Source organism: Abramis brama, assembly GCF_963993115.1.
Source record: "Abramis brama genome assembly, chromosome: 6".
Taxonomy (NCBI): Eukaryota; Metazoa; Chordata; class Actinopteri; order Cypriniformes; family Leuciscidae; genus Abramis; species Abramis brama.
This window is the reverse complement of record NC_139968.1, coordinates 26,590,152-26,616,149: the sequence shown is the minus strand read 5'-3', so window position 1 is coordinate 26,616,149 and position 25,998 is coordinate 26,590,152. Positions and strand designations below refer to the sequence as shown.

The 25,998-nt window shown below is 37.6% G+C and overlaps 3 protein-coding genes across 4 annotated transcripts in view; 1 reads left to right on the top strand and 2 right to left on the bottom strand.

Moving 5' to 3' along the window:
* cenpp (centromere protein P) overlaps window positions 1-14,978 on the top strand; it is a 46,328-nt gene extending 31,350 nt beyond the window's left edge. For both annotated transcript variants that reach the window (XM_084115996.1, XM_084115995.1), the window contains exons 7-9: window positions 14,110-14,189; window positions 14,365-14,456; window positions 14,821-14,978. In XM_084115996.1, the coding sequence (XP_083972122.1) occupies window positions 14,110-14,189; window positions 14,365-14,456; window positions 14,821-14,939 (291 nt within the window). In that variant the 3' untranslated portion in view covers window positions 14,940-14,978. The remainder of the gene's footprint in view (window positions 1-14,109; window positions 14,190-14,364; window positions 14,457-14,820) is intronic.
* Window positions 200-8,880, bottom strand: ecm2 (extracellular matrix protein 2, female organ and adipocyte specific). Its single transcript, XM_084115992.1, has 10 exons — window positions 8,537-8,880; window positions 6,535-6,793; window positions 5,232-5,420; window positions 4,423-5,124; window positions 4,106-4,221; window positions 2,743-2,878; window positions 2,422-2,579; window positions 1,971-2,110; window positions 1,312-1,638; window positions 200-1,108 (listed from the first exon to the last, which is right to left on the bottom strand). The coding sequence occupies exons 2-10, from the start codon at window positions 6,782-6,784 to the stop codon at window positions 940-942; spliced, it is 2,187 nt and encodes a 728-aa protein (XP_083972118.1). The 5' UTR covers window positions 6,785-6,793; window positions 8,537-8,880; the 3' UTR covers window positions 200-939.
* ippk (inositol 1,3,4,5,6-pentakisphosphate 2-kinase) lies at window positions 14,964-25,819 on the bottom strand. Its single transcript, XM_084115993.1, has 13 exons — window positions 25,626-25,819; window positions 23,437-23,496; window positions 22,737-22,832; window positions 22,569-22,635; window positions 21,880-22,001; window positions 21,197-21,286; window positions 20,789-20,847; window positions 20,279-20,351; window positions 18,908-19,187; window positions 18,497-18,632; window positions 17,919-18,021; window positions 17,617-17,696; window positions 14,964-17,533 (listed from the first exon to the last, which is right to left on the bottom strand). Exons 1-13 carry the CDS (start codon window positions 25,704-25,706, stop codon window positions 17,329-17,331), a joined length of 1,452 nt encoding a protein of 483 aa, XP_083972119.1. The 5' UTR covers window positions 25,707-25,819; the 3' UTR covers window positions 14,964-17,328.
* Between the last annotated feature and the right edge of the window lie 179 nt (window positions 25,820-25,998).

Below are 25,998 nucleotides of genomic sequence, written 5' to 3'. Positions count from 1 at the left end.
GCTATGATGTAGTGGGAACTCGGAACCTTAGAGGAATCTTAGAAGGAGCGGAAGACTATGATGTCATAGTCAGATCATTTACAGGGGTCATTAATGTGCTTCAGTCTGCAGCAATTCCATTAGCAGAACTTCTGTCGAACGTTTATAGATCGCAGATGTTTTTATACTGAGGTATTTTAGGAAAGAAGTACAATAGACATTTTAGGAAATATTTTTATGTGATAGCTTAATTCATCTCACACTTTTGGATAAAATGAATGTAAAATACATAGGAAAATGTGTTTTTATTGAAGCTGTATTGATTTTCCCACTGAATTCTAAACTAAGCAAATACAAATCTGTGCTCACTTAAATGACTTGAATCATGTAGATATCTTTCAATTATGCATCACAGTTCTCTCAGTAGTAAACGTCCTTATTGGTCCTGTCTTAGTAGAAAAATGCATTTATGTAAGCAGGTTGATTTTGGCTGCCTTTTTTTATAAACACTTAAGAAAAGCCATGCATCCTGTTTTTCTTCACTACGACAGACAAACTTAATACTGTTATGACAAGAATAAGATACATCTCAACATAGAATACAAAGTTATATTCTGCTACTTTTTTCCTCTTGAAGTATTGTACAGCTGATCCATGCATCCTACAAAGACACGTCTAGACAGGCGCGAACAACGGCAGCATTCTGCCATGATCCTTGAGGCTGTGAACATGTCTCATCTTACCTTGACTAATAAATGGAAGCTTAAAAAAAAAAAAAAAACAAGACAGAAAATAAACATACCAAACAGAGATTCAATGCAAGAATTGTCTCTGTTAGCAATTTTTGGGGTAAAAAGAAAAAAATTATATTTTCATGATAACTGTACGTTTCACAGGAATCAAATTAGTTTTATGTTTACGGCCTTTAGTGGTTTATAATAATAGTAGACAAGATTACAGTTACTTAATCCTCTGAGGCTTTAAAACAACACTTGAGTAGGAGCGGACGCAGGAGAAAGCCGTGGGTGGGATTTTCCGTGGGTCAAGGAAATTGTTCTCGAGGCGAAGGGCAACTAGATGAGAGTCATCGTCATTCAAGGGGTCGCAGATGGCGTCTTCTGAAACATGCCTGTTGGAGGAAGAATTTAACATAATCTAAGTACATAAGTTCTCCATATGTTGCAAAAAATCATTTTGGCAATATGTCTGGAATAATATTTTTTTTAATATCTTTCATACATAAATTTATCTTGTTTTTGTTGTGTATGTATGTGTCCCAGGAAATTATGACAAACTAGACATGTTCATCTTTGCAGGAGGCTAGCACTGTACCTTATTTTGTTGTTGTTAAGTCGTAGGAAATGTAACGCTGTCATCTCATTAATTCCCATTGGAATAGACGTAAGTTGGTTATGGTCTAGACAGAGTTCAGTCATAGTGTTGAAGGTGCCAAAAAATGACTCTGGCTCCACGGCGTCACCGTCCAGCTTGTTGTAAGAGAGGTAGAGGTACTCAAGGCCAGGCTCCATGTGTGCGAACACGTATCCTGGAATGCGTTCAATCTGATTCCCGACCAAAACCAGATGAACCAGTGACTTTGGCAGGAAGGATGGAACCAGGTAGAAGTTGTTGTGCGAGAGATCTATAGATTCCAGGTTCCTTTTAGATACAGCGGGAAAAGTAGAATTAGAGTTCATGTGTTTAAAAAACCCAGAAAAGGTTTTTCACTTCTAGATACTTTTCCATTTTTCAGTTAGGAAAGGATTATTGCACAAAACTGTTTTCGCCACTTTAGCATGCAATATTTCAGTGCAAAAGCGTATTAACTAACCACCCACAATCCAGTGTAACCAGAGGCTAAATGTGCTAAAACTTCTGCAGTTTCAATTTACTCTGCAAATTAGTTATTAATATGCAAATTAGGCTTATAATAGAACAACAGTATTTGCCTAAATATTGGTTTGATTGTTAACCTTGTTGAAGACACACACCTGTGATTGATCCAGGTGAAAGGTGCAATGCTTGACTCATCTAATTTATTATGTCGTAGCACAATGACGTTGATGTTTGTGGTGTGGTTGAATGCTGTTTCAGAGATGTCTTCAATAAGATTGTTCTCAAGGTACAACTCCTAAACGTCAAAGAGAATATGAAGTAACTTTGCTTCATTGAATAAATAAACAGAAACAGTTGTTACTTGACAATGCAATTAAGTTTGACTTGAGCAGCTTTGAATTACTCTGTGTTAAAGTGTTGGTTTTGGTTTGCCTTAATTGCTGTTTTAGTGCCACTGGTTTTCCACAGGTACTGTAGAACAAATGCTGATTTGTAGCCCACAAATGTATGTGCAATTAAATGAACAAAGTTGTTTGACTAAGTCATGGTTTCTATATTTCTTGATGTTCCTTGACTGCAGAATAGTTCTCCATTTTCAAAACTTACCAGTAGAGATGCAGGTAGGCCCTGAGGAATGGTACGGAAATGGTTTCTGCTTAGCCGAAGGTAAGTCAGCTCTTTGAGGGGCTTAAAGGCCTGTGGATTCACATGACCTTCACTGAGCAAGTTCCCTTCCATTTCCAAAGTAACCAGACTGCTGAGACCTTCCAGGAATTATGAAGCAGTTTGTGAAAATATTGTGTTTTCTTTGTACAACATTAGGTAAGGAACATTTCATGCTAGTATTAGCTGATTAAATGTTAGCCTTTTATAGATGTTCTAATTATGCTGACCTTTATACATGGCAATTCTGCGTAACTGTTTTACCTTCAAAGCTGTTTTCCTCAATTTCTTTTAGATTGTTCTCATTTATCTTAAGCTCCTGGAGTGTTGATGGGAGCTCAGAGGGAATTTGTTCCAGAAGGTTTCCATCCATATACAGGCGAGACAGGAATTTAAGACCCTTAAAAGACAGTTACATAAAAATCACGTCATTAATCTTTAGGTGCGAAAAAATAAAGGTTCGAAAACTTTCGAAATCCTTCAGTGAAAGTTTTCTACTTTGGTTTTCTCGCAGTGCTTTGGATACTTATTAGTTATGCTGACGTGTATGTTTTTGTTTGACGCATGTTTTCTAACTAAACAACCAGTTGTTTGGACTCCATATGCCATATCGCTATCATATACGTTATTTCTGATTGTAACACCAAACTTTCTGATGAATTGACACAGTCTGGATACTGTATATATACTATATAGTATATACAAACTTCACTATTTGTTTCAGATGATGGGCATATTTCTACTGGTTAGAACCCAGTGAAAATAGGAAAGACTAGCGTAGCATACCCTCTGTTGTTTCACTTGAACATGTGCCATGGAATTTTGTTTTTATTTGAAAGGCTGTGCAAAAAAAGCATGGCTACAAGTGTCAAGTACAAGTGGGTATAGTGTTTGTATAAGAGCAAGATTTGTGAAACTTCTGTAAAAGCCATATGGTAATGAGCAGAGCAAAATATTGGAGAAAAGTGTAGTTCAGCACTGTCAGGTTTGCAGATTTTATTGTTTTTGCACGGCTTTAAACCGTTATGGAAGAAACATTTGCTTCTCTAATTCAACTGAAGTTCAGCTGGAAGACATGAAGAAATGTTCATATAAATTTCTGAACAAGAGGCAGTAATGGAAAGGAACATTATCTCAATTGCCAGAATGCTGTATGATCCTAAAAAAACGATATATGTACATGTCAGTCTGACTCAGCAAATTTACACTCATGGGTCGGTTTTCATGTCAACAGTCCGATTATTTACACTTTTTTATTTTCTGTCTCTCTCTACATTAAGCAGACTTTTAAGATTCCAACAACATTATGTGAGATTAGCCATTTCTTTGCAGCCTTGGTCAAATGCCTTGCAGAATGTCAAGATCACATTATTGGCAACAGACAGGGCTTATTTGGTCTGATGCAACTAAATGACGTTAACATGCACAATATTTGCACAATTTTTTTGAACCACAGCTATTCAGTCGTTAACATGTGAAACATGAACGTTTTGTCATCCAAACAATTGCAAATATGGCAAGGCAAGAAAATTGTAGTTTGATTTTTTCAGAGATCAAAATGTTTTTCTCACCAAAAGGAAAAGATTGTGTTTATTGCTGATGCAGGAAACATTTATTTTGAACTTACTTTAAAAGCTTGTGGGTCAATGCCAGAGGACAAGATCTTGTTTTTCCCCAGGTCAATCCATTCTAGGTTGGGAATGCCATTGAATGCTCCAGCAGGGATGGTTTTGATTTCATTGCCTGTAATTTTATAATGCATGACAAGTTATCAAAATCAGCCTCACTGGGATCTGTATACATGGACTGTGTAAACACTGGCATATGTACTGATTTAGGCTTAATTTCTTGCATGTGTCTTAGGTAATGATCTTAGTTCAATTTCAGTGCCTGTATCTCGTTACGACCTGTACAGGGGTTATGCGGAGATGTGGCCTTCCTCACCCTGTAGGCTGAGTGATTTGAGCTCAGGAATGGACAGTGGAGGAATACCCGTCAGTTTAGCATTTTCACAGGAGATAGTGACATCAGAGATCGAACAACCTTGTGGCAGCGATGTGGTTACCATCTCAGACTCCTCCTCGACTACTTCTGGTTCCTCTTCGCCTGGTTCAGTGTCCTCCTCGTCTGGTTCGGTTGGCTCTTGGAGAGCTAAGAGAGGAGGACCTGCTGCTCTCGTTGGTGGCACGGGTGGCATTTGAAAAACGTCTCCCCTCAGCCAGACCTCGTCCTCGTCTTCAGTGGCCTCGTCCCCACGGAGTCCTTCCTGGGCACGTTCGGCTGCCTCCTCCAGAGCTCTCATCATCTCTTTTTGCTCCATCTCTAGCCTTCGAGCCCTGTCCTCCTCGGCCTTCCGCTGTTCTTCCATCCTTCTCTTCCTCTCCTCTGCCGCCGCTCTCTCCTCTTCCTCCTCTCGTAGCCTCCTTTGCTCCTCCTCTTTTTCTCTGGCTTCTTTTAACTTTCTCTGTCTCTTGGCGTCCTCTTTTTTCTGCTTCTTTCTCTGCTTGCGATCAGCATCTTTTTTGCGAATTCGTTCTTGTTCATCCTTTTTTTGTCTGTCTTTCTGGCTTTGTGATATTCCGGTATAGGGCTCGGTGAGATCGGTGGGGACGGGAGAGTCACCTGAATACTCCGGGGCGTCGACAACTGAGACCATGCCAACAGTTAATTTATAAGACAAGGAAAGATCAAACACAACAATTAATATATAAAATATGCTGGCAGGCAGTGCTAATGCCATGCTTTATTCAAACCTGGGTCAATGCAAATTGGGCAGCACTCTCCGATTCGTTGAAATTTGAGTTGGCACTGTAGGGCGGGACACAGTATTTGGTCGCAGACCACCTCGCCGCTGGAACACAGGCAATTCACGCATGGCTTCGGCGACCACACCGTTTTATCATACATGGTGATGCCACGAAATACACAGTGCTCGGATTTTCCTGGAATAATTATACAAACAAGAAAGAAACATAGAAATGTGATTGATTGCCAAATGTTGCAGTGAAATAATTGCAAAGAATCAGTTCAAAACAATGAATCTCTAATGAATCAGTCTGATTCATTTTAATTTTGGTTTTTCTAGGGTAACTTGAAAATGCTCAAGGATGTCACTTTTATGTTGATTTGATTATTTATTTATTTAAAATGTGATTTAATAAAAATATAATTCACTTGAAATGATTGGCAACAGAAGCCACATTATGCATGTACAGGGCTGTTAGACGATTTTGGATGCTAACACGCCTGTTGAGGCCCATCTGGCCCAATGTTTTCATCCAATGCATATAATCTGGATGTAAAATGGCTATATATAGCAGTCTATCGCAACACTGTTTTCCACATGGCAAATGGCTATCTACATTCTCATGTACAGAGATCTTCGCAGTTTAAAATGGTGCACACATGCTAGCAATACAGTACTAAAATGTGTCTACTGGGAAGTAGTGTTTTTTTCTGTAGTTTTAATGGAGTCTTACTGACCATATTTGCGCTGTTTACATTTTTTTTTACAGATGTTATTGAGATTAATGCTCAAGGCACTTACAATGTGTGTTGGTGGTATTATCTACGCTTTTACTTCTAAGGCGCAAACAGATGTTTGTGTTTGCGAATTGCAGGGTCACACGGTCACGTGTTGCCAGTGTATAATCATGTGGTCAGTGTTCAGTCCTGACCATTACCACCCTGGGCAAAATGGTCATGTACTAAACCATGTAAACTAACCACTCTGTTTTTTTATTCTTGTTTTTTTTTTTATGGCTTTTTTGAACCTCACAACATTAACTATATAAAAAAATAATCATATTTAAATGTTTTAACGTAGCCATCTGGTTACTTTTATTCGCTTACCATAAACCTGGCGCAATTTCATGATTAGCCAAGTTTATGGTTTGTTTATGAACAGTAAAAGTTGGCATCAGCTATTGTCAAAGTTAAGTTATATACAGCACATCTGTATATGAGTAAAACAACTGTCTTAATTATCTAATTTAAATGGCGAGTAGTTTATAGCTTGACAAACTACAGTCTCAAAGTAGCTTTCCCAACACTGACCTGAAGTCGCTCCGTAGTCTGGCTTTGGCTCTTTTGTGTTCTTGTGAGATTCAATAAAAATAGATCCATCTTGTCCATTGCTTTCTGACAATCTTCCCTGCTGCAAGGTGGTAATAGACGTCTGTTTTCTTGCTCGTTTTGGTCCAACACCTCGTCTTCTACCTCGTGCCAAGGGATGACTCTGATCTTTTGCGAGGCTGAAGGTCATGCAGACGAAGAGTGACAGTGCCAGAATCAGTTTTAGCCTCATAGCTGAAACCTGTGGGATGAAACACAGAGGCATCTCAGCCCTACGTGTTCCTCATATAACTCTGTTAATGTATACTGTCTGCGTACACATTTCCATAATGATAAGTTACGGCATTACAGGTGATCCAGCCTCTAAAAGTTTGACCCTGGAAAGCCAGACAGCTTTGAAGGAATAGTAGCCTTTAACACCTTTACTGTAAAAGAGTAAAACTGTTATTTAGGTGTGTGATGAGTGGTGTTTAGAGAACTGCAAGGGGTTTTAAGTATTATGTTCAAATGTAACAATCATAGCACAGATTTTAAGTAAGAACAGACTTGGTCTCGATGACACTCATACTCTCAGGTTGTAGTTATGGGAAGTACGACTCGTTTACGCAAACTGGTTCTTTCAATAAATTTGTATAAATTATGTCATCACGTTAGTGGCTCCAGATCGTCCAATGTGCCATATTAAATTATCTAAAATGTTCCAGTAAAGCCATATGTGCGCACATATTGCAATTTATTATGATTTTCAAGTTTTATTAATAGTTTTTATGGTCAGTTCAATCAGTTCAGTTTGTTGCAGCCTCAATTCAGCTCATAAAAATGGTCTTTTAGAACCTAAATAGGATTCACATGAAATACACACACACACACACGTTTATATAGAGAGAGGGGGTAATTGCTAGTAAATTTCACAAATAATTACAAAGAAATAACTAGTAACTATTTTTTTCTGTATATATGTATGTGTGTGTGTGTGTGTGTGTGTGTGTGTGTGTGTGTGTGTATATGTAAAATTATTAGCAGAATGGTAATGGAATGGTTATTGGTTTAAGTTTAAATTTAAATTATTAGAGGAATGGAAACTCTTTACACTTTAAACCGAGTAGCAATTAACAATTTCGGCATGGCGAACAAATTATTCGTTTAAAATTGATTAATTGAGTTGTTGCGTCATTTCAAAAGACTAAAACTACCATTTTATTAATAGTGATTATGGTTAATTCAGTCACCTTCTTTTTTTACTGATTTTTTTATTTATTTTTACAAATCGGTCACTTGCATGTCTCAAAGTTCGAAGTGCTTGAAGAAGAAAAGCCAAGCCAGAAAAGGAAAAGATGACAACACAGATTACCCAGACTTACAGTAATAGGAAACAAGAATAAAATCAACAGCTGAGCACTGCTGATATGTGTGCAGAGGGCGTCTAAACATCAATCCAACCCTCAGGCAAAGTCATACGGTTAGCATTAAATCAGAGCTGTGGTGAGATGGAGGAAAAAAAGAAATGTAGACGAGAGGGAAAAGTGTTTTAATTAAGCTCTTTAGGATGACCAGGCTCAGATGGAAAGAATCTATAAAACCTACAGCTTAGACAGAGAACGAAAGGGGCGAAATATACTTCCATGAGTAAAAACATCCCGGAGGGGCGTGCATGTTACTGGGTCCCCCTCTCAGCGCTGTAATGAAAACCAGGTACAGTAAAGCTATATGTTTTTTTACAGTCCTGCAGCTGTCTTTGTGCTTCAGCGATGAGACAGACCTATTTCACAAGACGTTTGTCGTCACTCCAGATGCAAACATCTCAATGTTTAGTGGAGATGTTCCAATCCGCATGCAAAGAAAAGTTTTCATCTATAAACCCATTTAAATGTGACATGCACCCCGCAGACGGAAGAAGAAAAACAATTAGTGTTCTACAAAAAGTGTTTTACGACATTACTGAGGGTGAGAGCTGAAAGAGAGGAGAGAGTCGTTTGTACGTTACCACTGGTTTCGGGCGGTTTTGTGAGGCCAAATATTTCCGCTCTTTCCCCAAAAGCTGTGGGATTTGCCAGCAACGCAAGAAGTGTGTGTGCGTCTGCTCCGCAGCAAGAAGGCTGATAAATGTCAAAAACAGACAGGGGCTGCTCTAGCGTTTAGTCGGGACTCGCTCGGGCAGAACTTCTCCAGTTCTGTCTCTGAAAGATTCAGCAAAATGAGGGTCGTGACAAGATACTGCCTCTCTCAGGCGAAAGAACTTGGTGATTTTGTGTGTCCTAATTACTAGGCTAGGACGGGTACTGTACTCAAACAGAGAGGTGGCATCTGGCTTGTCATTAGCACCTCTGTAAAAGCTTTGAGTGAGTGCAGAAAATGGGCGAAACATTTTAGCTTGAATGAGCTGATCAGAGGGAGTCTGGACTGGTTTTCAGGCGTCTTTGGACGGGTTTTCAAGCTGTATTGGTCGACCCCCTACTGCCCAATGAGACCGTCCCATCTCACATTTCAGAGGGTGGGCACACTGAGCTGAACAAAGATCTCAACTTTCCTTCCAGTTTTGTACACGGAGGGTCGTGGTCAAGCAGTTGTGTGCTATAATTAGATTGGAGCTTAAACATATATCACATCTAATGTCCATTATTTCATTTATATGCCTCAAAAGAAGGATATATTTAGACAATTAGTATCTTTAGAGTGTATGATAAAGATTAATCTGGCTGTGATTCACACTAGAAGGTGTTATCAAATATTTTAGACCAAATTTGGCCAGATTGTTTGTATATCTTTTGTCTGCCAATGAAAATATTTCCAAGGGAAGCAAATCAAGCTTTGCGTGTCACTAACTAACTGTTGTATAATAAGATTAATGAATATAAAATGTATTTGGCAGACTGTGTTCTGGACTACTTAGTGTAGTTGCACTGTTAGAAATATTAAACTCTCACAACAGGTACACCATTGTTCTTTATAAATCATTTTAGTCATGTCACAACATTTTATATTCAAGATCTTTTGACTTTAAACAAATATAATGCAGTTTTATGCAGTAAAGGTTTATTCTCTGTAGGCAAATAGATATATCTAAATATATCTTAAGACATTATTTTTTGTCATTATTTTACTAATTTATCACAATAACATTATATATTTTAAATCTTTTGACAGTAAACAAAGATAATGCAATTTTATACAGTAAAAAATCCTATTTGTTTGCTGTGTTTAGGTTCATCTGTAGACAAATTAATAATCAATCTTTTGTACACATCTTGTGTAGTTTAATAGCAATTCATTGTGAAGATGATGCCTGAAGATTTGGACAATCAGACAGCTGATTAATTTTGATCTGATGTTTATGAATTAAACAGTTGACATTTATGAAAAAGGTTGTGCAAAAACTCTTTATTCTTCGACATTTTTGTATGCCTTTAAATGAGTGGAAATTACACCGTACTTTGTGCTAACAAACTAGCAGATAGACTTTAACAAAGAGCAGAGTTTGAGACATTATGCCAGAGCTTTCAGAATAAAACAATCTTCAGAAATGCATTGCAGATAGGATTTTTTTTTTTTTTTTTTGGTCATCTCATGAGAATCTAAATTGAAAACATATCCAACCATAGATTGAAGCTGATATCACTCTTACATGATCAAATGCTTTGTCGTTCCTTGCAACATCTCATCCAAAAGATTAGGGTTAAAAGGGATCTAAGAGATCTGTAAAAGTATGTGGGATCATTTCGAACAATATACAAATGTGATTTTACAGTATAGTCCTCGTAGATGAGTTTTAAGAGATGTAGATCAAAAGAGTGTTTAACTGTAGTGTGAAATTAACGGTGTAATATGTTTCAGCACTTTAGGATGTTTTGACTTGCCATCAGGTAATGGCCGGAGATTTGTGACTCAACCAACTGGAATGAACAGCTGCGACTGTTCACTGTTCATAACAACTCTGCATGTACTTTCTTTATACATGCTCCTGGTCTTAATTGTGAATTATTCATTGGCATTCATGATTCCAAAAGAAAAATATCATCTTTAATACTTTTTTAATCAAAATAAAGTCACTTGCTCCACCTCTGAAATGGCTTTTGTTTTCAGCTTACGTCAAACAAGTACTCTTATTTTTCAAGTCCATCCCTTGAAAATATCTATCCTACAGAAACCACTTTTCGGCATCAAGTCCCTCCCTTCATTTTCTTTCAATATCCTGTTTCATCATGGAAGTAAAATGGTGTGTGAATGCTACTTCATGTTGGATTCCTCATGCATTGCCGACTTACTGTTCACATCTTAAGTTATGAGGGTTGGACATTCTTCTAGTTCTGTCTGGATGTTGACTCAACCAACATGGCGCTCTTTTCTTGAAGCAGCTCACTAGAGGATGTTGAATTTAGGGTGTCTTTAAAAAAAAAATCCCTCTTTCCACAAGATAATTCCATTGGTTTGAATGGTCTGTATAATGTCACGGACCATTTGAAATGTACTTTGAGACCCAGAAGAGTCTTTCACACACATGCCTAGCACCATGATAATGAGGTTGGACTGTATTTTTCGCATTCAGATGTATTTTTCCACTGTGGTAATGTCGGTTTGCTTCAGCATCTGGTTCACTGTATTTCCTTATGGAACTTTTAACATAATGGAATATTTTATGTTGTGCCAGAGAGCTTAAGTACTCAGCAGTGGCATGTTGTGTAGTCAGCGGTTTTATGTTTCTTTCCTTTTAGCTGGGTACCTCACAATCGCCCTGGAGGCACTCAGATTAACGTTTCAGTCTTGGGTCATCCACTCTTAACAAACCTTGGTGGAAATTAAATAATGTTTTGTGTTTCTGAAACTAAACCTGCTGAAAAAAATAACCTGCAAGAATCTCACAATGAAGGTCTCAGATGGAATCCCAAAATTTCAGATTTTCTGATTTCTCAGCTCAATTTTTTTTAAAACATTTAATGGGTAGAAGATCCCCAACATCCAGTAAAAGTATTGGCTTCTGAACAAGCCCAGAGACTCTGGTTGCTCTGTCTGGTGTTTTAATAACTGTTGACAGGGATCCGTGGGGAGCATAACATGTCGTTTCAGGATCAGACAATAGAGGTATAGAGTTCAAATAATGGTTGGGTTGTTTAAAAGGATGCTAAATTAATAGCTTAGTTCAAGGAAGCCTTGAAGCCTTTGGCCAGACCTGTGTCACATTTACCGAAAACAGTGATGTCTTTTTAAATAATCGTTGAACTTTTTAAGTTGACAGCTAGACTGCAATTTCTTCATGAAGTTATTAAAATATTTATGGGGAGGTAAAAGTCTTGGCAAATTCAATGATGATATTCTAGTTAAACACTAGTTTACCAAACAGATTCAAAATCTTTAATGTAAGAAATAAAATTTATAAGAAAAACATTTGCATAGTAAGATTTGTAAAAGCATACACCAATTTGTAAGTTTTAAAAAATATTTAATTTTATCATATATTTAATCATTATTTATTTCATAATTTTAATGTTTTCCATAAGTCCATTAAATCTTTAAACTCCATATTTTAACTAAATAGATTTGATTTTAAAGTTGGTTTTAAAGTTTGTTATCAGTGATTTGCAAAGAAAGGGTGCAATGAATTACATAACTCATTGACTGACCAAAGTCAATGTGTACGTGTAAAAATAAACATTTGCAAAAATTGTAAATAGCTCACTTTGAGAACGTAACAGTGTTTAGTCTCTTCACAGTCTTCACAATCACGAATTTAGACAGGTTTCAAGATACTTGTTAGAGAAAGTCTTAGTGTTTACCAGAGGAAACATCAAGTTAATGGTGTAAATGACAGCATTTCCCAACTGTGTAATGTGGGAATTGGGAAAAAAGATTCTGGAAAGTTTTGATGTCTAATGGGAAAGTCTGATGGATTTGTTTAAGGGATTTGTGATGCGGTTGTTGCGCTAGGCTGGTTATGGGAATTATCATGTGTTTTTAATGAGCTAGTTGAAATACGGCCAAATGAGGGGTTAAATTTAAAAGTAGTTTAATAAGATGTCTTAATTACTTATTAAAGCAGTTTCTCCATGTGTTTTAATACATAATTAAGTGTAAGGCTATAATTTCAAACTGTATTTAGTGGTTTCTGCAAAAGACAGAGAGATGGAAACATTCTTCTTTTATTTTATTATTTACTGTCAGCATTAAATGGTTCTGTGTATTCGATTTTCTCTTCTGTGGTTCAGAGTCCTGAAGGCATGACTATTAAATGTCTTCAACTGACTCTATTTATTAAAAAACACTTGGAATATTAAAGGGATAGTTAACCTAAGAGAAAAATGTTGTTATTCGCTCACCCTCATTTAATTCCAAACATGTATAACTTCATTCTGTGGAATATTCTAGACTCTTTTTTTTTATTTTATTGAGTACGATCTTTGCAATGCATCAGTGGATCCAGTTTACAAAACTGGTCTGAATGATTCGTTAATGAATTAGGCTGATCCGGTTCTCAAGTTACCGTCTCAATGATCCAGTCACAACAGTTAACAGCTCCCTGCAGTGAAAAATTATCAATGAATAATATTTTTCGCTGTCTTTTACTAACAAAAGGGTCATATGCAGGGCTTGACCTTAACTTTTTTGCTCACCATCCACTCTGGCTAGTGGTTTTCCAAAGTTACTAGCCACTCAGCATTTTGATATCAATACCATGGGGAAAAACTGCCATATATACGTATATTTTTTATATTATCTCATAATTTGGCAGCAGGTATATTAGGCTGCTGTCACTTTAAGACATGACGCATGGATCCATTATACTGTTACACATCCATTTCTTTCTCAACTGTTCACATAAAACATAACTGATTGTGTTTACATGAATACTTGCCAAGTCTGGCATTTTGACATCATTTTTTGTGTATTTGACCGTTTAAGCGCAATAAGCAGCGAAAAAGAACTCAATTTAGAGGCGGGTTTGTGTGTCACCAGCTGTCGGAGAGAGAGTGAGAAAGCAGAGCTGGTATTGTGTCTCTGAGGAAAATTAGCATTGGAACCGTTTCAGATATTTCAGGATCGATGTGTGTTGGTATGATATGCATTTGGTGAGTTGGCGGGTGTTAATGTCAAGTCCTGATCATATGACTTCAGAAGACTTTGAATAATCGTAGGGACTAATTTTGTGGTGCTTTTTGGTCATTTTAGAGCCTGAAAGACCTAGTCCTATATTTGAATATTTGATTAAACAGTAGTCAGGACATTCTTGAAAATTTACATTTTGTGTTGCAAACAAGCAAGAAAAAAGGCCAAACTGGTTTGGGGAGTAAATAATAACAGTTTTGGGCGATCTATTTAATTAAAATTCATCATTTTGTCCTCAAAGCAGAAAGTCTCAGACTGTGACGTGATGTAATCTTGCCTTGTTATGGAGCAAATGCCGTAATTCAACTTACAATTACGTAATCCTTTAATATGTAAATTTCTTTGTATTTTGTTCGCATCCGTTTTGTTATCAGCCAGTGTTTTGGAACCAGATTGCTGTGGGTCAGATGGAATCTGTCAGGACTTTTAATTCCTTTAACACATGAGTGGTTTTTTTGGCAGGACAAGTACCCAGACGTGGTCAGCCTTCCAGAGGGATGCAGATCGGAGCTCATGATTATACGAAGTCCTCAACTTCCCGGGTAGGTTGCATCAGCTGAGAAAATTAAATGGAAACTCCGTAACTTTAGCTGTTTGCCTTCCGTTAGCGGCATCAAGCGCCTACAAGGTTCATGTACATGTATATGGTTACCATGACTGATATCTCCAGATTACATGCTTGAAACATGGTAAAATCAATGGCTTTATGTTTTTCAGGATCTCCGTGACCATATTCTGGAAGATTGATGTGTCTAAGGAAGGAGTGGTAAAACCAACGCTTGAGCTCTTGCTGAAAATGCCAGATCAGGGTAAGACAAGTGAAATATAGATGAAGGGATAATGTTGTGTCAGGGTTGACTATCTGAATTGATATTATTCTGCTTATTAAACAGATTTAAAGTCTTTAAAGGCCATTTTTACTAGTTTAAAACTAGCCATTTTGATTATCATCAAGATGTCTCCAATAAGCTATTCTAACTTGCATTTTTGGAGCAAAAAAAGAAACTTGGAAATACTCATGGACAACGGTCAAATAAACATTTCTGCGGTTGTTATACAAAAGTATTTGATTGCTACATGGTGCAGTGGATCAGAATCAACTATTTTCTTATTTTATACTTGTACAATAATAAATTCCTACTAAAATGTTTTATTTTGTTTTCATCTGAACAGCTCGAGAGTTGGACACCAAAAAAGTGATGGAAAACGGCTCGGATTACTTTCAGAGCCTGCTGCGGATTCTCGGGGTGGAAGCGTCAATTGAAGCCTTGATAAGAACCGTGTGTTTGTGAGAAGTCATAAAACACAAGCCAACATTCATGTCATCAGAACTTCATATCTAATCATTTTATTTGATATAAACACCTGTACAATCACCCGTTAGGAACTACATATTGATGCCATCTGTAAGTGTCAATCATTTTTACGCATGATATGCCCACACTGTATGGAAATATACATCATTAGACGAGCTAGAAAAATAAATAATTTTAAATACAAAATGTCTGACAGCAAAATCCACTTTGTATTTTCAAATAGTTACATTTTAACATTAGATTCCATCACAGAAACTGTGATATTCCTGCTTAATAACAGAATTAATGTCCATTCCTACTTACATAGTGATTATAGATCTTTATTTCATTAGAGTAACACAATATCACCACCTCAACTCATAATATCTCTGGTTCATTGGTTCATAAGGGGAAAGATGGTGTTAAAACTAAGGCAAAAACAGCAATGTCTGGTGTGGAGAAACTGCACTTAATCAGATACATCATAACACATTAAAACTGAGCAACATGACAGTCAAACAAACGCCATTGGTTGGACAACGAAAGCGTGTTCGCTCACAGGTAAGGCGTATAATACTTCTCTTGACACCAGTTCACATTAAGACAAAAGGGAGTGTCAACACAGTTTGGCAATGTTGAATGTTCATCCATGTAAAATTCAAACACTATTCACCAGATGAGAACTGCATTGAAGGCTTTGAGTTGAGCAAGCCGACGCAGTCAACATCACAGTAAAAGAGGTAAACGGAAGCATGAGTATCACTCACACCACAGTATTTTGTAACAGTAATATATCCCATGACAAGAAAATGGCAACCTTGAGGTGCCATCTTTAGTGTTGAAGTCACACAGTAAAATTTGCATTAACCGTCATTGGTTTTTCGGTAAAAGCCGCTAAACTTGCACACAATGTTAAATCAACACTGCCATTTCTGTGGCACAATATACTGCTATGCTGAAAAACTGCTGGATCAACTTACTTCTGTATTGTGCTAACAATAAATGCCATGCTGTCCATCTTTGGCCGACTTAAGAAATTCGTCTTGCTCTGCAAACAATTACAGCCAATAAAACGCAGGCCAAATGTAGCTGTAGTAGCGTTTAAGCTGCTGGGAATGAATTCCTCTAGTTGTTTTCTAGTCTGCAATTTCAGAACAGATGACTAAGTGTATTAATGTCGAACTCAAAGACAGAGCAGTTGTAGATGGACAGGCACAGTTGATTTTGCATTTTACAGCAGTTTTTCGGGGGGCGTTTGAGATGATAGACTAGCTTTAAAGAAGTAGATTATCCAAAAATGAAAATTCAATCATTATTTACACACCTTCATGTCGGTATATTCAGGTTTTTCCACATATTTGAAGGTCCAATAAAAAGCACCATAAATGTAGTCCATATAACTTAAATTTTAAGTGTGTTCTTCACTCAAAACTGAAGTAGTTATTCACTGATGATCTTGCGTTCAAAAATGTTGTTCATTCATTCACTTACTACATGCTCAACACCCAGCAGCGTTTTGTCCAATTCGGACAAAATGCCTGGTTAGAATGAACTGCCAAGCTACATACAAATTCTTCAGCCATTTTGATTAGATTTGCAATTACATGATGGTGAGTAAACAATGGCTAAATGTTTATGTAGTGCAAACTATTCTTTAATAAGACACTTCGATTTGTATGTGGCGGTAGACGGTTACTCCAGGCAAGCGTGCGTTATAAAAATACACTTTCATTAGAGAGTAATATCATTAGACTTATCTTCAAATTCATAAAATCTAATTATGGATAGTGACAGTGTTAGCGCAACCTCATTCGCTAGCATGCAACAGGTCTGTGCTTGTCAGTATAACTTCTGCTACTGTAGCTCACCGTGGGTCAGTGGTTTGAGGAGCTCTATGGATATAGTCTTGCTAAAAACTCAAGTACTCGTCTGCTTTTGAACTCCAGACTGCCTGTACAGCGACTGCTGACACGGCCAAGTTGATGCATGGTAAAACGTTCATTAGGGAAAATCGCTGTAAGCCACTTTTTGGCACTTGGAAACCACAGTAGCGCTGCTGTGTGAGAGAAACACCCAACAGCACTGCACAAAAACACACACGCACACACAACCTCCTTGTCCTCCCTTTTTATAGCCAATGACTGACTCGTTCAGGTATTCTGTGCTTTAGGAGACCAGCCCCAGTAAGAACATCACCCTCTAAAAAGAAAAACAAAAAGTCGTCCCAGCAACAGCTCACAAATGCCGCCGTCGCTGCCAACTTCACGTCGCAGAACACGCTGGGAGGGCAAACTGCTAGACAGACTAGCAAACAAACATAACAAAACTATATCACTATCTCAATTTCACTTCTACGCATTTCCCAAGCAGCACTTGTGTAGGTGTCTCATACAGCATGGAAGAGCAGCGTGCACTCCTGCCTTTCCTTATAGAGGCTGGAGGGGGGCGGAGCTTGCGTGCTCCGCAGGTAGTAGTTGACGATTTTGGTGTCCAGCTTGTACTGGTGAGGGATGCCTTCGTACGGTTTGGGGTCCAGATCCAGGATGGAGACGGAATACGTAAAACGAGGCTTCTCCAAATTCAACTGGTGTCTGTAAACACAAAGCAAATGGAAGGTTAAAATGACCGCAAACATCAAGGTGAATCTTTAATTCAAAAGTAAAAACAAACTTACTCCTCGTCTTCTTCGCAAGGTGCAAACGTGATCATGATTGAGCAGTCTTTGGCGGTCATTGCAACTCTATACTGATGAACCTGGAAAGATGCAAGGAGAAATTAAAATCTGGATTGTACCTCTGAGAATGAATCTCTTTTGTCCCAAAATATTAGTTTTATATACAAATAAACCTGTATTTTAATTCAATACCAAAAACTTTTCTTTTTTTTTTAAATGCCCAATTTTGGGGTGAAATACAACCTGTGAATGTCTTATGAGATTCACACCTAAACTGAAGCATCACATGCTCACAGTCTTACCTTCCCAACTGCATATTCTACAGAGCCGTCATCCTCAGTAGGACAGTTTTTAACTGTGTCCATGAAACTCTCATTATAAGGCCCATCTATCTGTAGTCGGTTTCTGGGGATACAAACAAGTGTTGATTAGATATTTAAGTGCTTTTAAGCATGTTTATTCATAAAGATGATGTGCATGGTGCATGCTTTGCATGGAAATCACCAATGACCACACTGCACAGGACCACCATGTGGCCACAGTGCCTCATTACTAGATAAAAGTACCACATCCACACAGTCTTTTGCACCACCTAGTGTTTTCATCATAATGTCTTCCAGGAGACCGCAATAAGACTTAAAATTGTTTGAAAATAAAGTATATTAATACTTATAATAGTAAAACAAGTTGCGATTCAGATACTGTACTGCATTTTTACATAAAATTATGCCAGTACAGGTGAACACTGCACAGATAAGGTATGGCCTGAAATATCCGCCCGATAGAAACTTTGCTCAGCAAGAACAAACCATTCTTGCACAGGAATATTGATCTGATAGATCAGTAACGAAGCACTCAATATCCCAGCTTAAACATTCACCTTTCTTTCGGGAACTCCTCTAGATACTGCTCTACACGTTTGTACAGAGGGTAGATTCCTTCAATATCCAGGTTATCCAGCATCTGTACTTGGAGGATTTTTGAAAGGACGCTGTCTTTAGGGAGGCCATGGTTACCTGTGAAGATATGAAAATGAGCTCAACGTGTACTCCTGGACTTGCATAACACATTTATGATTACCGTCATATATATGCAGCAATAATCCGGTCTTTTACACGCCCCTTAATGTGTCTTTTAAAATGCACAATACATTTCGTTCCAGTTATATCGTGACTCAACAGTAAAGTGATTTCTGTTGGAACTAATATGAGAGTTTAACAATATTTTGGCCAAACAAATCATCATTTGCCCATCCAAATATTCATTAGTTAGCAGTTGGTAAAGGCCTCACCGTTGCGGAGCAGGTCTCTTGGGAAGGGACTGGCTTCACAGTGTGGCCTGCTTTCGGACAGGTGCATCTTCCTGGGCTCCCCCGAGCGATTCGAGTCCCCGCCGCTGAGCAGGGAGGAGCAGATCACCTGAATGAACTCGTTGAGGACGGCTTTGCCAGGCTGGTGGCCGTTATGGAGGCCGTTACTATGGGGGAAATAAGGCCAAAGGTGCTGAATGAGATCATTCAAGTCGGGTTGCTGCTTGGCGTCGTCTTTACAGCTAAATATCAACTCTCCGCCCTGAAAAAAAGATGGGAGAAACAATTAGTTAATGCAACTTTTCTTTTATAACCCTTTTCTAAGGAATTAGACCAATATACAAACAGTAGCTATATTTAATGATGTTCTTTTTTTCCTTTTCTTTTTTTTAAACCCCCGCTTAAGCTGGTTTGCTGGTCTTATGTGGTTTAAGCTAGTCGCACATCTGGACCTATATTTGACCCTGGACCACAAAACCAGTCACATGGGTAAATTGTTTGAAATTGAGATTTATACATCATATGAAAGTTGAATAAATAAGCTTTCCAATGATGTATGGTTTGTTAGGATAGGACAATATTTGGCCGAGATACAACTATTTGAAAATCTGGAATCTGAGGGTGCAAAAAAATCGAAACATTGAGAAAATCGCCTTTAAAGTTGTTCAGTTATGTTGCCGATTGTGCTGCATTCACTCACAGAAATAAATGTTTTATATATTTACAGTAGGAAATTTGCAATATATCTTCATGGAACACAATCTTTACTTAATATCCTAATGATTTTTGGCATAAAAGAAAAATCTATAATTTTGACCCATACAATATATTTTTGCCTATTGCCACAAATATACCAGTGCAACTTGTGACTGGTTTTGTTATCCAGGGTCACATGATGATCAGCAAGCTAATTTTCCAGTTAAAAAGTGGCTAAATTTCATCTAAAACAACTCGTCTCACAGCCAAATCTGGCTAAGACCAGTAAACCAGTTTAAGCTGTTTTTAGTAGAACTACTTCCAAGTTCCAGGATAACTTAAGATTTACTCAGTAATAAAACTGAGACCTACTGCAAATCAGTATGCATGACATCATCGCTGACTGTTACTTTTCAAATGCTGAACATTCTATAAATGGAAGTCGGAGGATATTTTTGCAGTGTTTCATCAGCAGAACAATCCAAAAACAAATTAAATAACAGTTCAACCCACCGAAGAAATTCCCGTTAAAAATCAAAGATAGAACTGATGTGAATAAGGTCTATAGACAGCAGGCTGAAATGAACTACAAAATAAAGTTTGTTTGGAGACGTTAAACGGTTCGAGAATGAATCAATTACAGAAGTTTATATTTACCTTAAAGATTTTCAAGTTGTTTTGTGGTTCCTCTAACAGATTCTTCAATGCAACGTACATTCGCTGTTTGCTCCTGGAATACAAGTTATTCAATAGCATTCAGGTTAGTAAAATAACATTCATTTTTGCAAACAATGAAGGAAAGTTTAGGGAGAAAAAAATGATTTGCCATGACAAGAATTAACATGTTAAGGGATTATATGGATTGTCACATCTGATTCTAAACCTTCTGTTTTCTTTAGCATCAAGTAGCATTATAAAGGCTTCATGCATGATGGGTTATAGGGCTGGTTTCACATTGGAAAGGCGAGTCACAAAAAAAAAAAAAAAAGGTGAATGTGGTCTTTCTCAGTGGAAAATTCTGTTTTAACAAAGATCAGTTGGCTTGGTGAATCTCTTTGCCGCAGTCAGTTAGATTTGTTAACAACGCTGGTTAAAGGTCGTACCATCATCGAAAGATATAAATCCAGATCTGATTTCCTGCACTGAGTGACTTGAGCGGTGACTCACCCTGAAAAGAGATCCAGGGGGCAATATCTGCTCAATCGCTTCCACTTCCCATTGGCTAACTGTAAGAGAATAATGTTAGGAATTTTATTGTAAACTTTGCTAACAGTGTTTCGATCAAGTAAACCAACTTCAGTGACAGTCACTCGATACACTCTCCAGTTTCCGTTTCACCTCTACTTTGGGACTGAAACTGATTTTTGTACATCTTCTCCAGCCAAACCCCCAAAGGACTGATTGTATGATAGCGTACAGTACAAACAGACAGCAGGATGTTTACACTACACTGAACCATCCTCTTTTTTGTTGTTAAAGCAGAAGTTCACGTTTAGAAATCTGGCTACACTTCAATGAACCATGAGTTACTTTCGTAACAACGAGGCCTTTGAAAGATTCTTGATTGGTACTTACCTTGTAATGCTGATGCATGCAGAATCTGCAAACTTTGCGTTTGCTTTCCTTAGTTATGTGTCTTGAAAAGGGTAGAAATCCACATTTTGGCTGGAAGGGAAAAAGTTAAAATATGTAGTTATTTCTCTGCCTCTCGAGTTACACAATGAAGTTTTGTGAACAAGCTTAATGCGAAGAAGGTTTTGTTGTTTTTATGAACACACAAACGAGCCTTTCAGATCGGATTCACGCCACCTTCCCCTGTTTGTTTGACTGACCATGTGATTAAATTCCACACAAATAGATTCAATGAGTCATTCAGCTACTGTGGTTTACTTCCCCAGGAACGGACTTTATAATAAACTGACCCCTAAAAAACTAGTTCTTGTTTTATATGAGATTCAAAGCTTTCAATTTAAAAACACAGAGTTTCTCCACCCTAATGGCATGAAGATATAGAAAACCCCATCAACTGTCAGCAAGTTCAGTGACCGGAAGTGACAAGTCATGCGTCACTAAATCAACACATTAAAGGCGAGGTTTTTGGCTCACTTTTGCGTACACTCTTGAAATGTGATTATTTTCGAAATGTGGGTATAAAAATTATATCACTGTCATTTTGAGTGCAAATTCCCCCTTGAAGTAAACACAAACATAACGGTAGTGACGTGTTGTGGCTATGCCAAGCTGAAAGTGGAGTTCACCTTGATTTCAACGCATATTGGAGGTCTGTGGTCTCTGAGGTGGTGGAGGGGGAGTTGGGTCAGGTTAGGAAGGCATAAACCACACCCGCTGAATGTGTCCATGACCTTGTCACAGCGCAGTTCTGCATGAAGGAAAGATCACAACACCGTTACGCAACATCAAATCCAGTCTACAAAAGTGACTGCATCTCACATGCACATGTTTGCAATGAAGAACAAACTACATTTTTTAGTGGGTGAAACTCCGGAAAACATTCAAGCCGGATTTTACAACAAAAGTTAGAAAATTATGCTTATTTTAGGACGTTATCTGCATTGCAATTAAGCATATTTTCCTCTAAACTATCATTACCGTAATCAATGGACCAAATTTTTTTACTTTGAAGTATACAGTAATGCCCATTAATCTCAAGGATTTTGCAATTAAAATACAACAAATACTAACAAAGTATAAATACAAAATGTTGGTTTTAGGGGGACATTACAGCAATGACACTGTTTTTTTGCATTACGGGAATGAAAAATGGAGGAAATGTGTGTAATTGTTATAAAAATACAAAACATTTTTTTTTTTTTTTTTTTTTATGTATTATTTTTTGTGGAAATGTGATAAGAATGTGTTCCGGATCGATTTTATAATATTCACCAAATGTTTAAAAGGAAAAAAATTAAAGTTTGGTCATTCGTACCAGGTCGTTCCTGTTGGACCTTCAGCGACAGCTGTCTCACAAAGTCCAGCGGTAGTTTGACAACCTCCTGTAATCAAACCATTATTTTCATCTTATTCGCTAGGTCACGGCTTGTGTTAAAGCAACATGATGTATTGATGTACACAAACTTCTTGAACTGCAACTTACTCCACTGTGAACGTATTTCTCCCCCAACAAAGGCTTCATGACATATTTACTATAATCTACAATGTTGAGGATGTGTCGAAAAGCTTGTTCTGCAGTCTGTTAGGAAAGAAGTAGGACAAATGAGCTGATACTACACTGTACGACAATGCAAACAGACCAAGACCAAACACTTTTTGCATATTTACATTGTTGCAGATGCCCTTTGTACCAAAAGAGAGACTTTACTTCCAATACGGTGCAAGAAAACACACACAACTATTGTAAACTCAAATGTGACTATTTACAAGTTTTATGAACAATTTACCAACACATTTATATTGTACGAAAAGGCAATACTACGGTGGCAGAGAGAGCTCAACGCACTGCAACTGAATGAGTATTTGCAGCACATTTCTGTATTTGATTGTGTTGTGAGTATTCACAGTGTGTTTCTGTATTTGGTTAAGTTGGCGTTTCTGTATTTTGGTTGTGTTGTGAGTATTCACAGTGCGTTTCTGTATTTGGTTGCGTTGTGAGTATTTGTCAAAATTGACAAATTGATGTTTTCTTAATTTTCTGGTGTTTTTTCTATTTGCAAGTGTTTTCTTCAGTTTCAATGCATGGAGCTCTCTCGGCCACCATAAAATTCTGCTTTATGGTGCATATTAGAGAAGTTTGGGAAGTACTACTGTTTAGTAATATCAATTTGGGGAAGTGTTACCTGTCGTGTATGTGCGGAGTCTTCAGAGGGAAACTTTAACAGACGGAGAACTCGACAGTGCTGTAAGGAGAAGTAACGTGTTTGAAAACAAATTTTGCATTCAACTCATTTCACACAGACTTTGGCCACTGTAAGTATTCTAGTGAACAACCTGGCAAATTTTAGGTTGTAAAAAAAGAAGGGAATGCTATGAAACAGGTTTGCCTGTGACTGTACAAATACTCCATCCACTCATTATGTTTTTCCCAGAATGCACTTATACATAAAAAAGGTCCACAAAGGTAAAGGTGACATCATCGCATTGACGATAAACTCACTGCCTGGCGGTTTGTTTTATGGACTGATGTAACTGATGGTCACTTAAACGCAAATGCAGTTTCTAAACACACTTGCTCAACGACGTTACAAAACCTACTTCTGCCTCACAAAATGTCAGACTTAAAAAGATAATGTTCATTAAGAAATTATGTATAATTCACTTCAAAATTAAAAGAAAAATAAATTATAGTCAATTAAAAACTAAATATGCACCAATGAAAATAATCCTATCCAGACAATTATTTTTTGTAATAATGACTATTATTAAAATGAGTATTATAATTAAAATCTCATTACAGCTATGAGAATTTCTTCTATTCTAATGAGAATTTTTGAGGGGAAAGGTATTTAATTGTCATGAAATTAATGTCATATAATGAAAAACATATTCATGAACCAAACCATTGTTTGTTTGTTTTGTTTTTTTTCCTGAAATTTACCCCAAAATGTTGTTTAAACCACATATCTTATTTCAATGTGCAACTGAGATGCCTTTAAAAATCTTAATAATCTCACTCAACCTTTCAGACAAGATGATGCGGTTCAGCTCCCATTCCAAGAATTTAAAACAGGCCAGCCAACGTGACAAAAAAACCACACAAGAGTGTGGGGACATGAAAGAATGTCTGTAAACAGCAAATAGATACGGACAAGCCCTTGCAGGAGTATACTCCAGGAGAACTTGGAAATCTGCATCAAAGCGTCACACGTTTTCTCCACACCCAGTTTGTCATGATTGCAATAACATATTGGCCAATGTTGTCTCGGGCTGCTGCCTGTGATTGGATACACACTCGTGTTGTAATCTGTAATACAAATCCAACCAGTTTATGACTCTCGAACGTTTGATCCAGTTGTTTTTCAGTTTATTTGTCGTATGAGGGTACAGACGCACAAATGAGCTGGAAAATCAGGCAAAGGTTAAGCTGTTCCCGTTTTGCAGGAACATATCCTTGATCTTAACAAAACAGGGCCTTGATATTGCAATCCTAGTGAAAAAAGGAGTCAACTACATGCTAAATAGAACTGATAAATGAATAATTTGCATAAAGTTTCCATAACTTTTTCCTTAGTCATATTAAGACAAATCTCAAATACAGTTGATTTAATTAATTTCAATCCGTTGTTCAAATAAAGAGGGTTCTGATTGTTACATGCAATAACCCAAGTGATATCTTACTTAAAACAATATAACATTGCTGAAACTTCATGTGGCGAGATCTTTTTAATCTTTAAATGTACTTTGGCCAATGTCTAAATACAGAAAAGTGATCAACATCAACATTCCCACCCATCCTAATCAATATTCATACCCATCATCCTGGTTTAAAATCGGCCTAGACCCTCATTATCTTTCACTTTAAACTGTTAAAGGTTTCCTATCTGAACTTTGAATCTTGGATGGGGAAAATATTAATTGTTTATTATCTCATCTCTAATTCTTCCCATTTAAGAGCCATGTCAGATGCACAAAAGCACCCTCACACTATCAGATCACCACTGACCATTCCTTCAACCGGCCACAGCATTATGTGTCCTACATTAAATGTGCCACTGAAAGGGGTTTAATAAACTTTATATCTCATAAAGTGGGTGTGGCATTGATAACACACGTGTCACATGTTGTACATTCACTTTATCAATGAATCCTGATTTAGCCTGCTAGGTGGCTTTAGCTTTAAACCCCTGACAAGACCCCTTTAGTATAAAGAAAGAGTTAATTTCCGTCTAATGGTGGCGTAAAAGTGCCAAACTTAAAGTCTAGGTCCTTTCCAAACAGTTTGAATTGATTTTCCATTGACTGAATCAGATTTGATCGAGTTTATATGAATCTTGGCTAAGCTAAAAGCTAGTAACTATTGAACACCAACCTGCAAATGAGACACGACCAGGCTTTTGTTCCCCTCCCCGTGATATTTCCAGTCGTTTTCGTCCATTTTATCCAGTTCCATAACCCAGAAGAACCGTAAACTAGTGGAGTTTTGGCGCAGATTTGATACTCTGGGCGAGATGATCGGGGTCAGGCGCAAAACTTCTGGTGGATCTGCGTCTGACACACCGACGGGTGTGTAGCGCTACTACCGCTTTTGCGAGGACACGCCTCCTCCGCGCTCTCATTGGCCAGGCGCAGAGGTTGAGGGTTGTTCATTGGCCAAAAGTGTTTGACATTGTTAAATGCATGCGCTGATTGGATGCTAAAAATGACAATCAAATGTTCGCCCGCCTTCAATGCAATTTATGGAC

Excerpts from the sequence above, each read along its gene's own strand:
- ippk (XM_084115993.1), bottom strand. The coding sequence starts at position 25,706 with ATGGAACTGGATAAAATGGACGAAAACGACTGGAAATATCACGGGGAG. Across the intron at positions 22,636-22,736 it reads AGAAATACGTTCACAGTGGA|GAGGTTGTCAAACTACCGCT; the intron begins GTAAGTTGCAGT and ends GTTTGATTACAG. Across the intron at positions 21,287-21,879 it reads CAATATGCGTTGAAATCAAG|CCAAAATGTGGATTTCTACC; the intron begins GTGAACTCCACT and ends TTTCCCTTCCAG.
- ecm2 (XM_084115992.1), bottom strand. The coding sequence starts at position 6,784 with ATGAGGCTAAAACTGATTCTGGCACTGTCACTCTTCGTCTGCATGACC. Across the intron at positions 5,421-6,534 it reads AGACTACGGAGCGACTTCAG|GAAAATCCGAGCACTGTGTA; the intron begins GTCAGTGTTGGG and ends TAATTATTCCAG. Across the intron at positions 1,109-1,311 it reads CTTAACAACAACAAAATAAG|GCATGTTTCAGAAGACGCCA; the intron begins GTACAGTGCTAG and ends TTCCTCCAACAG.